General features: G+C 37.8%; 1 protein-coding gene across 1 annotated transcript in view; it reads right to left on the reverse strand.

The window, feature by feature from the left end:
- Positions 1-17,723, reverse strand: part of dnah6 (dynein, axonemal, heavy chain 6) — a 170,510-nt gene that overhangs the window by 115,498 nt on the left and 37,289 nt on the right. Inside the window, exons 19-23 of the mRNA XM_059003180.1 lie at positions 14,262-14,468; positions 9,820-9,912; positions 7,816-7,935; positions 500-680; positions 250-346 (exon numbers count right to left, since the gene is read on the reverse strand). Coding sequence (XP_058859163.1) covers positions 250-346; positions 500-680; positions 7,816-7,935; positions 9,820-9,912; positions 14,262-14,468 — 698 coding nt within the window. The remainder of the gene's footprint in view (positions 1-249; positions 347-499; positions 681-7,815; positions 7,936-9,819; positions 9,913-14,261; positions 14,469-17,723) is intronic.

Raw genomic sequence — 17,723 nt, forward strand, 5'->3', positions numbered from 1 at the left:
CATCATTGCAGTGATTGAGATATATATATATATATATATATATATATATATATATATATATATATATATATATACACAGCTTATGCTTGCAGTCCATTTTAATTCAAAACATTACTTTAATAAACATTCCTTAAAACAGTCTTTTTGTGTAACATTAACCCTTTTCAATAAGATTTGACTTATTGCACTAGTGAAACAAAAGCTCTGAAAATAAGTGTGCAGTAAATCAATCAAACCAATTTCACAAACCTTGGAAAGATAACTCGCTTGGACTCCAAATATGCTTCAAGGCATTTTTGAATCTGATCAAGTAATGCATTGTTGTTCTGGAAAGCTTCCAAGAGACCTATTTTGAAAGAAAAAAAAAACATAAAAAAGAATATATATATATATATATATATATATATATATATATATATATATATATATATATATATACAATGTGTGTGTGTACTTTGAAAAGTAGAATTGTATTATTGATTTTAAATTATAAATATACCAGGTTGAGTTGCTGCACGAAGTGCATTTGGAAGTCGGTTTACTTTTCTCATTATTTCTTTCCACGATTTGTCAACCTGAAGAAACATTTTGGCTTCTGCGGGAAGCTGTCTTTGAATGTCTGGAGCACTAAAAATGCTTTCTAGATAAAGCCAGTTTCTCTGGCATGTTAGCCATTCTTCCTGTAAAGCAGATAAAAACAGGATAAATTAGTCAAGTACAAAAGACACAATACCCTTTTTTATCAACACATTAGGAAATAATCCACAGGGACATCTAATTTGGATGTATTGGGTACAATTTTGACATATTTAAATTCTGATTGCAACCAGATATGTTACACTCTTAGAATTGATTGTACAAAGCTTCCCATGGTATGAAGCCTTGATTACTACTCCTTTAAATCACAGGGAATATAATGTTCTATTTAGTATTTCCCTATGTTTCACATAAACCAATTTAAAATAGTGCAGCTGCCAGGATAATTAAAAAAAAAAAACTTTAAATATTTAAATGGGTTTCTATATTTTATTTTTTTACTGCATTGTTTGTGTGTGTGACAGGTAAGATTTTTCTTTACCAGTCAAAAGAATTAACGAAAAATAAATAGGGCAGCCCACAAGGGATATAGATGTCTTCACCACTGATAATGCTTTCAAATATGAAGCCAAATATTTTCCCTTCAGAGAAAAGATCTATCTGAAATATATACCCTGCCACATTACAGACGGGATGTGTCATGGAAACTAGAAACAGTGATCAGTGATTATTGTGAAAGGGTGAGCAGACAAGTAATAGCGAAAGTGTCTGACAGACCACACAATTGGCCAAAATTCACAATCAAAAGCAGACCACATTCTGGGTGTCAACACCTGGCTGGCATATGCTAAGACTTTCTCAAGTCCATCTTGAGTTTGTGCAAGTACAGACCCAATTGCACTATCAGACGCATCTATATATAAGATGAAGGGTTTCTCAAAGTTTGGATAAGACAGTATGGACGTTTGTGACAGCACGTGCCGAATAAATTGAATTGCATCTTCACATTCTGCAGTCCAGGTAAAGGGAACATGCTTTCTTGTCAGATTGTGCAGTGGTGCAGCCTGTCGTGCAAATCCTTGAACAAACTTTTTATAATAAGAGGAGAGACCAATAAATGCACAAACTTCAGTTACTGTTGTTGGTCTTGGCCACCTCTGAACTTTATCAGTGATCCTGGGGTCTGGCTGAATTCCAGTGGCAGAAATCATGTGTCCTAAAAAGACTACAGACTGCTGGAAAAGTTGACATATAGCTAGATGCAATTGTAAGCCTGCTTGTCAAAGGTGCTGTGTAACAGGGGGAGACCTGTGCTGACTCTGCTGGCGTGTTCACAGTGCTGCAGGAAGAGGGCAGCAGTCGCCCAACAACCGCCTGTCAGTCATGGCCGTGACACGGGGAGGTAGGAGAGTGGGTGTGTGGACTTTCCCTCACTCTGAATGGCTGGGAGGCGGGTCTTGGGGTGATTGTTGGCCCTATAAGATAATGCTCTACTGTTTCCTCAGGTCTGCCAGATTTTAATGAATGGGCCAGCAGAGACCCTACGGACGGACAGAGCGGGGCTGGAAGAGAGTCGCGCGCGACTTGAAAAGAAAAAAAAAGACAACGCCAAAAGAAAGAATAAGTGTAGCGGGGAAAATAAATGGGCAGAACTCCGAATCGTATAGAGTAGTGAGGGAACAGGGTGAGTGTAGGACTGAGTCCCGGGCCGTGCGGCTAGCGACGGTTGGGGTTTGTTTTGGCTGCTGAGTGCAGTACCTTTATTTTGTAGATTTTGTGTATTTGTTTTTGTTTTCTTTTTGCCTTCTGTTTCTTATGATTTATTGCGATGGCGTGTGCGCTATAGGTGAGCACTGAGACACCTTTACCATCGTTGGTAACAACGGTGTCTCAGTGCCACCTTGTGGCGAGAAATAAATAGTGCACCCAAGGGGTGTTTAGAAACCCAACTTTCTGTCTCCGGTGTCAGTGATTTCCCCCACCCTTCCACATGCTGTAACACTTTTCTTAAACTGTTAAGGTGGTCATCAAAGGTCTTAGCGAAAACAATTATGTCATCCAGATACACCAATGTTTTGCGCCAATGGAGGCCACGTAGGACGAGCTCCATTCAATGTTGGAAGGTTGGGGGAGCATTAGTTAAGCCCATCAGCATAACTTTAAAGTGATACAGACTATCGCCAGTTGTGAAGGCGATGAGATCCATCCTTTTTCTTAACAAGTAGGACTGGTGCTGCCCATGGACTGGCTGGGTTCAATTAGGTTGTCATCCAAAAGCTGTTGGACCTGCCGGTGAATTTCACTGCTCACGGGTGGTGAAGTGTGATATGCTTGTTGCCGTATAGGTGGTACATCTGTGCGTATTTGGTGTTTAACAAGATCAGTCAGTCCTATATCTCTTGGTCCACAGCTGAAAACATCTTTTTGTTCCCTTAGCAGTTGCTGTATTTGAGACATCTGAGCAGGGTTAAACAGGTCATCAGGGAGGGCAACAGCAGGTAAGTCATCACTGGAGATCTGAGCGACTGGAAACACATTCACGGCTGATGAATCTACAAGGCTGTAGGCATTGGAGGCACATTACAAATAGCATAAAACTGTCCCACTTTGGTATGACATGGAATGTCCACATCTTGGTTAGTAGTGTTGAGCAAGTGAACCACAGTGCGTCCATTTTCTACAGATGAGACACTATGGGCAACAGCAAGTCCACAATCTAACATGAGGTGTGGTTCTAACACACCACAGTATGTGTTTGGCACAGTATTACATCTCAATGATGGATCAATGCGTGCAGTGACAATGACCTCTGTCAGGGATGGCACTGTAACTGGTGAAAGTATCTCCACATTACAACACAAGGGTGCAGACTGCTGTAAGTGAAGCAAAGGCAATGTTTGGTTCCAAATCTTGAATTGTTTATTATGTGCATCAATAACAGCTCCATGTGCTTTAAAGAAATCCCATCCCAATAATGCACACTGACTGGAGTTTTGAAATACATACACAACGGTGGTGCAGGTTTCATGTCCCAGCCGTAAGGTGATGATTATTGATCCCAGAACATCTAAAGAATCTTCTGTAACTGTTTGTGCTAGCAAATAGCTCTTCTTCAAGGGACGATTTTTAAGTGCAGGAATGGACTGTCACAGAGCGTTGTTAATTAGAGACATTCCAGATCCAGTGTCTAGAAAAATGTGCACTTCTTGGTCTTCAATAATTCCCATCACATAAGGCATATGAAAGTTACCATTATGGTCTTGTCCCATTGATGGTTCCTGGTTTCGGGTCTTGGAAGATGGAGAAGCTGAGGACTGGCCCGCAGTTTCCCTGGTTATGAGGCTCTAAAAACTGCATATGACGTCTGTGGTGTCTTGCAGGACTAGGGGAGCATTGATGGTGTGAATTGTGGCGCTCCTGAAAGTAACTTTCACTCCTCCTTTGATGATCACGTGCATATGGGCTTGGGCTGCGCTGTGGTCGTGGTTCAAAATCAGAATATCTGCATTGAGGGCTGCGCTGTGATCATGGCTCGAGTCTACGCTCGGGGCTCCTGCCCCTCTCATAAGATGGAGACCTATGTGTAGCTTGCTCTCTTCTGTATGCTTTGGTGTCCCTCCGTGTTCCATACTCATGCTCAGACTGATAGTAACTATCTCTGCCCCACTCAAGCTGATATTTTCGGACTGGGCTCCAATTTCTGCTGTGACGGTAAATAAAAGTCACTTCTGAGGTTGCGTTGCTTATGTTTGGTCTCTTCTGGATAGTATTTGTGCATGCGGTTAACATGACATTGCAGCTGTTCCACTTTAGACACTAACTTATCTATTTTTACAGAGAGCTACTTTTCAGCATCAGAGGAATGCAAGCTACTGACAACAGTTGGTGCAGGTGGTGGTGCAATCTTCAAAGGTCCTGGCATTGAGCTGCTTTGAAGAGCTACCTGTGAAAATCGCTGAAATTTTCTTTAAAATTCACGGCAGTGTCACAGGTAAAGTATCATATTTCGCGGAATGTGCACGGAAATATGTTACAAATTACATGTACAGATTTTTTTTTTTTTTTTTTTTTTTAAACAACAAATATACAGATAAATGTACTGACATCAAAATTAACAACAAAGTTATTCAAGCACTTTACAATAGCTTGTGAAACGGTGTTGTAATTAAGAGCCTGTAGGTGAAGTGTATCTGCAAGGACAGCTTTCAGTTCCAGTACGTCAGATGCATGTTCACCATTTAGGTCTTGGAAAACAAATACAATATGTAACCCATACTGATCTCGGGCATCAGTCGACTTGTCAGTGACCACTGACAAGCAACCAGACTGTTTTACCAATTCCATAATCTCCTGCTTGTGATACTCTGCAACTTGAGGTAAGTATTCACGTCTCAGCTGGGCTGATGAAGGAATCACTCCACCATTTGCTACACTCTGTCTGAAGAATTAACGTAACTTTTGGTTGTCCAGGTATTTGTGCAAACAAATGCCTCTGTCAGGTCAAAACTGAATAAGTGGACTTTTGGAATATGGAAGTCACCGTTTTTTTTTTTTTCTTTGCAAGTAAAGCAGTCGCAGTACTGCTCTGAATTTCCGCCTTTCTCTTTCGGTGAATACTTGTTGTCAACAGACGAGTTTCGGTAGTGATCTACAATAACGTTGCAGGACTTACAGAAGAGCTTACCTGCATTGCTGTGTAAATACCTGCTGGATACTGCTTTACGTGATCTGCTGCAGACACATTTTTAGGCTTTTTAGAGACATCCTTGTTTACAGTGTGTAGTATTTTAATTTGGGCTAATTTCACGATTTCCGCGCAGCCTGTGAAATCACTGGGCCCTATACATGAGATCTGAATGCATCATAGGCGGGTGGTGTCATAAGCTGTAGTGTAGTACGAGCAAGTTCACATTGGCATGCGATTTTCAGGACATCAGTTAAAGTTGGTAATGAATTGACTTTGACCAAAAACAGCTTGCATTTTCTTGCAGACCTCAACATACTTATCTTTTATATTGTCAGGCAGGCTATCCCAATAGCTGAATGCTGCTCCTGCTAATCTTGATGGTAACAATTTCACATACTGCTCTTTTTGCATCCCTGCCTTGTTTCACAGCATACTTCAAACCTGCGAGCCCACTGAGAAAAACTCTCTTTTCCATCTCCCATAAACATAGGCGGCAAAACAGCCTTTAATTGCACAGTGGGAGGAGCTTCCTCATCAGAAGACATTTTTCCTTTTTTATTTAAATTTATTTACCAGCGGCGCTAATACACAGCACAGTGCTTAGTAAGACGGTCAACACAGTTGTTAATATTCTTGCTGCTAGAGTACTTAATGCTGGCTATATTGTATGTATTCATTTATTTATTTTTAAATGTCCACAGTTCCATATGCAAAAACAGGTAGTAAACCGCAACCGCTGCAACCAGAAAATTGTGTAAGGCCATGGGTATTTTACCTTCAGTGTAGCATGGAAGTAAAGCAGACACACGAATCTTCCATACTACGTCTCTCTACAGAACTCCCCGTCACAAAAAGCATGCATACGTCAATAATAACAAAACACATCATTCAAAACTACAGGTCAGAACTGTGTAAGCTAACTTAATTATTTTTGCTATTGTTTTTACTAATGTTCCACAATAATAACAGGGAGTATTCCAGGAAGGTAATGCCCACTAGTCAGACAGACTTCCATCTACTGGTCATTATTTGCTGTTTTGTCCTACTCAAACAAAATGTAACTGAAATGTGGCTTGTGAGCGTTTGTGAATAAGGCTACATTTTTATAACTGTGCATTTTTTAATCTGACCATCCTAAAATATTGCATTTTACCACCTTGCCATAATTTGCGCGAAAATGGCAGGTGAAAAACCAGCTCCGTCTGATGTGTGGGATTATATATATATACACACACACACACACACACACACACACACACACACACACACAGTCTAGATTAGAATGCACATGCAACCCAAGCTGCCAAATAGTGATCTTTTTTTAGATTTGGGAAACTAGTCAGAATCGAGGGGTACAAATGCAGGTACATCACTCCACACCCTGTCCAATGCTGGCCCAATTTGCAAGGGAAATGTTATTTATAGTGATCAATGTTATGTTTTTATTTCACAGTATGTGGTGATTAAATTTGATAGTTTTCACTTGCTTTTTCAGCAAAAAAAGGATAAGTAAGCCTCAGTAATGCTATTACTTGAAAATGTGTATTTTGCCACTTAATATATTGTGAAGAAACAACCATGGTAAAGATTTAAAACATCCAAAAACACGATTTCTACTTTTATGCCTGAAAACATACAATTATGTATTTTTTACTTAAACTATATGTTAACTAATTGTATGACATCCTTTGATTTAATATTTGAGTAAATTGCTTTTTTTAATGATACTTATTAAGTCTTTTTTTGGTGATTTTATTATCTGCTGATTTCACACACTGTTATTTACCAGATGTACTGTGAATAATTTTAGGTTCACTTAGAAAAATTTAGGGCCACCAAAATCTCTAGTGGAACACCAGATTTTCTAGAATGGTGGTCAGAGTGGCACCTCCTCAAAAAGTTCATTTCTAAACCTGTGGAGTTAAAGGGCAGCTGCCTTTTAATCCACCACTGGCTAGATCACTAAAATACCCCTCACCCCTCAAACCGATTAATTCTTGTATGTAAACAAATAGCAATATACTGTATAATACACACAATTATTTTGCTCAATAATTTAATAATTTGTGTGATTACAAGTCCTGGTCTGGTTGATTTCAATGTATGTTTTTTCAAAACTGCAAAAGTTTAAATATTTTGATAGATATACCTCTTTAAGTATCACTTAAATTCAACAGTGATTAATCTCCCCATCCAAAACATATATATATATATATATATATATATATATATATATATATATATATATATATATATATATCATCAATTATGTTTAAAAATGACGTTCAGACATAACCAATGGTTTAAATGTATCACATTCTGGTTTAACTAATGTATAAGCATTGGTCATTACTAATGTTTTAAATTCTTAATTTTCCTAGAATATAATTAAAAAATAAAAACAACTGCAACCAATCTAAAATTGACACTGTGTATTTTCATTGACATATACTACCATTATTACACCCTCCATTGTGGGAAGTAACAGGATGAGGAACAGGCCAATACGCCTATGTTTATCCCTTCTGTGTATAGCATTGTTTAAATATAAAAACTCTGTTTTTCAAATGTTTCAAATATAATCCACTTACCAGTGTTTGACTAAACAAAGCAAGCTGTCTTTGCCATTCATCCACACGTAGTTTTATAGGGCCCACATAGCGGGACGATGCTACTGTTGCTACATTAATTGTGCTATCATCAAGATTGACCTGTAAAAAAGTGGAAATCAAAATGCAGCATCGTGGGTGTATTGCTGTACATACAATACAGTAATCCAAAAGAGTTTGTGCATATTATATATATATATATATATATTGGGGCTAAGTATGATAATACAGTACAATGTCGCATATCCGACTCTCTGTGGACTTGGGTATAGGCAGATATGTTTAAAAGTCAGATTTGCAAACATCTATGCATAAATAGGTTAGTTAACAAAAACAACAGTCAAACTGCTTTAAACACAGGGAAATTATTTGCTTTAAAAGTAAGCAAATGTAAACGAGATTAATTAGGCTACAAAAAAAATGGTAAATATACAGTAACCTGCAACTGATGGCTTCTTTCTTAACTCTAGAAGTCCCTTCCTCCCTGGTTCTGCTTTCTGGTAAGCATTGCATTTATGAAGCTTGCTTTGTTTAATTCAAATGCTTTAAAAAGCTACAACAACAAGCTGCCAATATCTGCAACTGCGCGCTCCATCATATAAAACACAAAGCTTTCTCAACTGGTGTATTGAAACGTCACTGCTACACATAGCTGACTGATTTTAATATTTTAATATTTATTTATTTATTTAGCAAGGCGGTTAATTGATCAGGGCGGTTATGTGACGGTCGGATATGCGACGTTCCACTGTATAAGACTTTTTTTTTATTTTTTTTGAGCGTAATATGTAAAGCCTACCAATTTTTCTTGTTAGTTTGCAGTTTTTGGATATGATGACAAAGTTTTTTTTTTATGTTCTCTTCACAATGAACAGTTAATTTCCTACATGTGCATACTGTAGCTATATATTATTTATAATTTTATTAAAAAAAAATAATAATAATATTTCAGTTAACAATCTCATTTAAAAATAGATATCCTATTTATTCTGTTTTCTGATCTCTGAATGCTGCTGATCAAGCTTGAACCGCATGTTTTATTGTGTTGGTTGTATTTGTAATTTCTAAATTACTGCCCCTAGTAAATTTTGGCGATGGTCTCAATGGGTACATTTCCTAGCTAAATAAATAAATTTTAAAAGACTTTATTTACAGTTAAAAATAATAATAATAATAATAATAATAATAATAATAATAATAATAATAATATTAGATGGATTCAGTAATTGTATCAATTTAATATGCAATTAAAACCGAGATTAAGATTTTTTTTTTTTAATCGCTTGACAGCCCTAATAGATAGATAGACAGATAGATAGATTGTGGCAGGGCAGAGTCCTTCCCTTAAAGAAAGTGTGGTGTTTATGTGTTTTGGTGGTGGTTGGCAGGGGTGAGGTTAATTTCGATCAGTGCCAAATAACATTGAAAATGTGGGTTTTGTGGCTATGTTTGCTTTAGCTGGTTAATTAATTACCTGTTTAATTGTTTTATTAATTTAATTAGTGTCATCCAGCATCACACAGACTGCTCTGTACAAACCGTTTTACCTGTTTAAATAATAGCCTGCTAATTACAGGCAGGTAACACTAATTAAATTAATAAAACCATTAAACAGGTAATTAATTAACCAACTAAACCTGTGGCTATGTTTGGCAGGGATAGAAATTAACCCCACCCCTGCCAACCACAACAAAAACACCACACTTTATTTAAGGGCAGGACTTTGTCCTGCCACTATCTATCTATCTATCTATATATATATAATCTGAAAACATGTGTTCATTGCAGTGGTAAATGGCTACAATACAACACTGAATCCAGTGAGTGTGAAACTAGCAATATGCACCTTTTTTTTAATCCAATTCTAGGTTTTTTTCAGATGTTTGTGATATAAATCCAGTGTCAACCCAACTGTTAAAATAAAGTTATATAGCAATTTCCACATTAAAATCATAGGCTTTGTGTGATTTATAGGATTCTGCTCACCTGAATGTCATCTGTACCACCAAGAATGAAAACATCTTTAGAATCACGATGGGGAAGTACAACAAATTCGGTAGATTTCCAGGAATCTTCCACCTAAATAATGCAGAGTATAAGATTTATTTCATAAGTAAAAACTGGTTAATATTTCATACACCTTTCAGGCCCAGGTGCCACAAACAGGGTCATGTCACTTACTGTATTGTATCTTGCTCTTATTGTATTACTTGTATTAGTATTACTCAAAGAAATGAAAGAAGTTATTTACAAGCCGCTAACCAAGATCATGCAACAGTCTCTTGACACAGGGGTTGTACCGACAGACTGGAAAATAGCAAACGTAATACCGATCCACAAAAAGGGAGACAAAACTGAACCAGGTAACTACAGACCAATAAGCCTGACTTCTATTATATGTAAACTTATGGAAACTATAATAAGATCCAAAATGGAAAATTACCTATATGGTAACAATATCCTGGGAGACAGCCAGCATGGTTTTAGGAAAGGGAGATCATGTCTAACTAACCTACTTGACTTTTTTGAGGATGCAACATTGAAAATGGACAACTGCAAAGCATACGACATGGTCTATTTAGATTTCCAGAAAGCTTTTGACAAAGTCCCGCATAAAAGATTAATTCTCAAACTGAACGCAGTAGGGATTCAAGGAAATGCATGCACATGGATTAGGGAGTGGTTAACAGGTAGAAAACAGAAAGTACTGATTAGAGGAGAAACCTCAAAATGGAGTGAGGTAACCAGTGGAGTACCACAGGGATCAGTATTAGGTCATCTGCTATTCCTAATCTACATTAATGATTTAGACTCTGATATAGTAAGCAAACTTGTTAAATTTGCAGACGACACAAAAATAGGAGGAGTGGCAGACACTGTTGAAGCAGCAAAGGTCATTCAAAATGATCTAGACCGCATTCAAAATTGGGCAGACACATGGCAAATGAAATTTAATAGAGAAAAGTGTAAAGTATTGCATGCGGGCAATAAAAATGTCCATTATAAATATCATATGGGAGATAGTGAAATTGAAGAAGGGAACTATGAAAAAGACCTAGGAGTTTATGTTGACTCAGAAATGTCTTCATCTAGACAATGTGGGGAAGCTATAAAAAAGGCTAACAAGATGCTTGGATATATTGTGAGAAGTGTTTCATTTAAATCAAGGGAAGTAATGTTAAAAATCTACAATGCATTAGTAAGACCTCACCTAGAATATTGTGTTCAGTTCTGGTCACCTCGTTACAAAAAGGATATTGCTGCTCTAGAAAGAGTGCAAAGAAGAGCAACCAGAATTATCCCGGGTTTAAAAGGCATGTCGTATGGAGACAGGCTAAAAGAATTGAATCTATTCAGTCTTGAACAAAGGAGACTACGCTGCGATCTGATTCAAACATTCAAAATCCTAAAAGGTATAGACAATGTCAACCCGGGGGACTTTGACTTGAAAAAAGAAAAAAGGACCAGGGGTCATAAATGGAGATTAGATAAAGGGGCATTCAGAACAGAAAATAGGAGGCACTTTTTTACACAGAGAATTGTGAGGGTCTGGAACCAACTCCCCAGTAATGTTGTTGAAGCTGACACCCTGGGATCCTTCAAGAAGCTGCTTGATGAGATTCTGGGATCAATAAGCTACTAACAACCAAACGAGCAAGATGGGCTGAATGGCCTCCTCTCGTTTGTAAACTTTCTTATGTTCTTATGTTCTATTGTAACACTTGAAATGTATTTGCTTACGATTGTAAGTCGCCCTGGATAAGGGCGTCTGCTAAGAAATAAATAATAATAATAATAATAATAATAATAATAATAATACTGTATGTGTTTTCTCTGCCAACAAAGAAAAAAAAAATCAGAATAGGACCTATAGGGAAACTTAAAATAACACACTTACAATAATAACACACTTCTGAATAAATATATGAATATGTGCCTATCTGAACAAAAACAAGCAAAAAAAAAAGTTTTGGGTGGAAATGTTTTTCCACACAAAGCTGTTGCGCTTATATTTGTGATAATACGGTACAATTCTGTCTATTCTCATGCCATTCTACCAATATGTCTTTATACTCATGTATTTAGATGTGCTTGCCATTACCAAGTTTTCTTTGATGGCAATAGTAAGAGGACAAGTGGAGCTACAATGGTATTGCCAATACAGAACGGTTTCCAATGTTACAGACCCCATACTGCAGAACTGTGCAGTATTTGTTAACCACTTTTGCTGCCTCCATCAGCAATGTTCGATTCCCCTAGTGGTCTTTGGGTAGCTGCCATTTGCCATGTTCAATTTCCCACTATGCATCCATTCTTAGCTGTGTAACTACAGTATTCCATCATTAAACTACACCAAACTTTGTATAGAGACAGTCAAACCCTGTTTATTTACACAGCTTGAATGACAAGCTGTTCACTTTTAAGACTGATTGGTGCTGCAGATGCTCTCTCTTACAGACCCACATTCCCAAATCGCCTACAGTTATTTTCAGCCCAACAAAAAGTTTCTATTTCTATTTTTTATTTCAAAAACATCTAATACATGTAAGTAATTAATTGTGTTATATTCTGAACTTTAGATATATGTTTATTTGAAAGTATATGCATATATAAACTGTAACATCCCTTGTAATCTCTGTATTTTACTGTATATATTTTATATAATCTGTGAAAATAATAGTAACTGTATTTGTTTATATCGGGGATTTTCTCATTATGTTTGTGCGATAGTGACAAAGTTTATTATACAAGCATACTACATCGCAGATAGAATGTAATGTAAGTAGGAGGAGACGCTATGAATGATTCATATTTATTCTTAGTACTTCTGTACTAAGTATATCTGTAGAGATATTGGGGTAAATGCAAGTATAGGCGCAGTGTAATTGAAATTGCATTGCAGCCAGGCAATTATTTTGTAAGCTTAAGAGCAATACAAATTTCTCAAAACGCACCAATAATGATCCGCAATTATGATAATGAGGGTCTCAATGAGTGCATCGGCCTATTAGCGGCCGCACTTGCTGCCCAGAGGTGACGGAGTTAGGAGTACAGAGAGCAGTAGGCACTGTATGACATTTGTGGAGCATGAAAATACAAACAAAAAAAGTCCTGTTGGTGCACGGAAAAGAGAAGTTTTCTGAGAAGGAACCGAGAGTCCTTATGGCTGAAGTCACTCAGCGTGAAACGGTTGTTTGGAAAAGCCTCAGCCAGCATCAGTTATGCTAGTATCCTTAGGAAATGACATGTATTTTTCAGCATACATCCAGAAATCTGTCTAGATTTTGCCAACCCCCAAGACTTTCCAACTGTGGTCTGAAAGAAACCAGAGGCTAAGTAGTGCAGAGAACACAGGACTTTCACATGTGCAGGGATAGCGGTCCCAAGATTGACGCTGGGGTCTAGCTCATCCCTCAATTCAGCGATAGGTCAAGGATGACCTGTGGAGTGACGCTTTAGCACCGCATCCTCCGGCATGCCAAACAAAGTGACTCTGGGATTGAATATATGGGGTCTTCTTCGTCTTGCCCTTCTCCTCCGAACATGTTGATGCCTCTCCTCAACAAGAGCCAAGTGTTGCTGTATCAGAAAGTGTACCACTGCAGCCATCCTGAAGCCAATGACAGGTCTTTGCAGGTGTGTGCTTCTATACAGCTCTCAATTACTCACTTCTACAATGATTTGCACCTAAGAGGTGTAAAGTTTTTGGAGGGTCAGCAATTGCCTAAGTGCAAGGCAAAATCCTTACATCACATTATAATGTTTGCGCCCGCTTTGTATCCAGATCCCACCCAATGCCATGCTCTTTTCTTTATTTGAATGCATTTCAACTTAATTTTCAATACAATTAATTCAGATTCTTGGGCAGGTGTATGACCAAACAACCCCAGCTGCTGTGAATTCTATGGAACCAGCAGTGGTCCTGAGGAATCTGGAGAGAGGTAAGGAGGGGTCTGCCACTGTTACACATAAGACAAGGGGCAGAGTGCATAAAAAACATGAACTGGGTAAAATACAGGCAAAGCCTTTGCATTGTTGTATGGACATATGCAAAAATCATGTTTATAGTTTGATGTACAAAGTTTTTGGCAGTATTGTACAATGTTTTTATTATTATGCAACCTTTGTATATCTTGTGATCTTCCAAATAAAACAATTGGTTAGGATGAAAATGTAGTAATGTGTTCTGGCAAGGGTCTAGAAATATACTCTCTCAAATAAGGTTTTTATGGCACTTATAGACAGTATGGAAAAAACTGTCATAAAATGTTTGGCTGTAAGGAGTTCAAAAACAAAAGTCTGCCATGGTTAGAAATGCTCGGGAACTGGGTTTCTTAAGGGGAATACATTATATAATTTTAGGCAAAGGTGTTCATATAATATCTTTTCTCATACTCTGAAGCAAAATGATATATTGGGTATCTTACCTTTTTAAGAATGGTCTCCAGAGATGCTTCCCCTGAAGCCTGACCCGACACATCCTGAATTTGCGGCGCAAATTCAAAAGCTTTAATTTCTATCAGTCTTGCGAGAGATAATGGTTGCTCAGTCAATTTTGCATCAATAGTGGTTTCCAGTATGTTCCAGTGTCTTTGCTTCAGGTTTGGATTTCGCAGGTCACCGATTACTGGAAGCTGAAATTATACAAGTATTCTGTGTCACAAAAATTCACACAACTGTGTTTTTTTTTTTAAACCTATATATATATATATATATATATATATATATATATATATATATATATACAGACGTGTTCAAATTTGTTGGTACCCCTCCACAAAAAACGAAGAATGTACAATTTTCTCTGAAATAACTTGAAACTGACAAAAGTAATTGGCATCCACCATTGTTTATTCCATATTTAATAGAAATCAGACTTTGCTTTTGATTTTTTATTCAACATAATATTGTAAATAAGAAAACAAATGAAAATGGCATGGACAAAAATGATGGAACCGCTAACCTAATATTTTGTTGCACAACCTTAAGAGGCAATCACTGCAATCAAACGTTTTCTGTAGCTCTCAATGAGACTTCTGCACCTGTTAACAGGTAGCTTGGCTCACTCTTCCTGAGCAAACTGCTCCAGCTGTCTCAGGTTTGATGGGTGCCTTCTCCAGACTGCAAGTTTCAGCTCTTTCCATAGATGGTCGATAGGATTCAGATCAGGACTCATAGAAGGCCACTTCAGAATAGTCCAATGTTTTGTTCTTATCCATTCTTGGGTGCTTTTAGCTGTGTGTTTTGGGTCATTATCCTGTTGGAGGACCCATGACCTGCGACTGAGACAGAGCTTTCTGACACTGGGCACTACGTTTCGCTCCAGAATGCCTTCATAGTCTTGAGATTTCATTGTGCCCTGCACAAATTCAAGGCACCCTGTGCCAGGTGCAGCCCCAAAACATAACCGAGCCTCCTCCATGTTTCACTGTAGGTATGGTGTTCTTTTCTTTGAAAGCTTCATTTTTTCGTCTGTGAACATACAGCTGATGTGACTTGCCAAAAAGCTCCAGTTTTGACTCATCTGTCCAAAGGACATTCTCCCAGAAGGATTGTGGCTTGTCAATATGCATTTTAGCAAATTCCAGTCTGGCTTTTTTATGTTTTTCTTTCAAAAGTGGAGTCCTCCTGGGTCTTCTTCCATGGAGCCCACTTTCGCTCAAAAAGCGACGGATGGTGCGATCAGAAACTGACGTACCTTCACCTTGGAGTTCAGCTTGTATCTCTTTGGCAGTTATCCTTGGTTCTTTTTCTACCATTCGCACTATCCTTCTGTTCACTCTGGGGTCGATTTTCCTCTTGCGGCCGCGCCCAGGGAGGTTGGCTACAGTTCCATGGACCTTAAATTTCTTAATAATATTTGCAACTGTTGTCACAGGAACATCAAGCTGATTGGAGATGGTCTTGTAGCCTTTACCTTTACCATGCTCGTCTATTATTTTCTTTCTGATCTCCTCAGACAGTGTGGTGCACACAATGGTACCAAACAGCACAGTGACTACTTTTCTCCATTTAAATAGGCTGAATGACTGATTACAAGATTGGAGACATGTGTGATACTAATTAAAGAAACTAATTAGTTTGAAATATCTCTATAATCCAATTATTTACTATCTTTTCTAAGGGGTACCAACAAATGTGTCCAGGCCATTTTAGAATATCTTTGTAGAATAAGCAATAATTAATCTCTTTTCACAGCATCTTTGCTTTATTCTATGACATACCAAAGGCATGCAAGTATACATGGTAAAATAGCTTTTAATTTCATCACTTTTCAGGAGGAATGAAGCATTATTTCAATGAGCTGTAAGGGTACCAACAAATTTGAGCACGTCTGTATATATACATATATATATACACATATATACACACAGTCACCTCCAAAATTATTGGCACCCTTGATAAAGATGAGCAAAAAAGGCTGTATAAAATAATCAACACAGGTAATGATCTATATTTTATGTTCAAATATATGGGAAAACCATATTCTTTTATTCTAATACAATTGCTCAGAGAAAAAGTTTTTTTTTATTAACAAGTAATAAAAATAATAAATAATTTTCTCAAAAAGATAGGTGTCAGCATTATTGGCACCCCTATAGATTCTTCTAAATAAAATCAAACAAAATGAAATCTGCATTAACATTCTACTTCTTTAAGTTCATCTCAGTCTTAAGGAACTGTATTGTGGCCTTCCATGGCTTCCTGTTTTACTGGGGTATAAAAATGAGGTAACATGCACAAGAAATCCATTTGTCATCCATCACCATGGGGAAAGGCAAAGAACTCACAAATGAAAAGAGACAAATGGTTGTTGACCTTCATAAATCAGGCAATGGGTACAAAACTATGGCTAAAAAACTAAATATACCACTTACCACTATTAGGGCAATAATTAAGAAGTTCAAAACCACAAGAACAGTGGTAAACTTGCCTGGTAGAGGGCGTAAGTGTATCTTGCTCCCACGCACAGTGAGGCAGGTGGTTTGGGAGGCAAAGGGAAATCCAAGGGCCACAGTTGGAGAATTACAGAACTTGGTTGCATCTTAGGGTCACCAAGTCTCCAAATCTACAATTAGACGCCACCTCCATGCCAATAGGCTATTTGGAAGGGTTGCCAGAAAAAAGCCTTTATTGAGAGCAACCAACAAACATAAGTGCCTGGAGTTTGCTAAACAGCATTGGCACTTCGATTGGAACCTGGTGCTATGACCAGATGAGACGAAAATAGAGCTCTTTGGCCACGCACACCAGCGGTGGGTTTGGCGTCGAAAGAAGGATGCGTGTGCAGAAAAGAACCTCATACCTACTGTAAAATATGGTGGTGGATCTTTGATGTTATGGAGCTGTTTTGCTTTCACTGGTCCTGGGGCCCTTGTTAAGGTCAACGGCATCATGAACTCTACCCAGTACCAGGACATTTTAGCCAAAAACCTGGTTGCCTCTGCCAGGAGGCTGAAACTTGGCCGCAAGTGGATCTTCCAGTAAGACAATGACCCCAAGCACACATCAAAATCCACAAGGAAATGGTGGACATTTTGCAAAGGCCATCTCAGTCTCCGGACTTGAACCCCATTGAAAACCTGTGGTTTCAATTGAAGAGGGCAGTCCATAAACGCAGACCGAAGGATATCAAGGATCTGGAAAGATTCTGTATGGAGGAATGGTCTAAGATCCCTCCCAATGTGTTCTCCAATCTCATTAAACATTATAGAAAAAGACTCAGTGTCATTATCCTTGCAAGGGGAGGGTGCACAAAGTACTGAAAACAAGGGTGCTAATAATTGTGACACTTCATTTTAAAAAAAAATAAATTTAGAATTTGAGAAATGTGTAATTTTGGTTGATTCCATTGAATCATTAATAAAGTCAAATATATTTCACATGTT

This window comes from Acipenser ruthenus, chromosome 2, assembly GCF_902713425.1.
Source record: "Acipenser ruthenus chromosome 2, fAciRut3.2 maternal haplotype, whole genome shotgun sequence".
In the NCBI taxonomy this organism is placed as follows: domain Eukaryota; kingdom Metazoa; phylum Chordata; class Actinopteri; order Acipenseriformes; family Acipenseridae; genus Acipenser; species Acipenser ruthenus.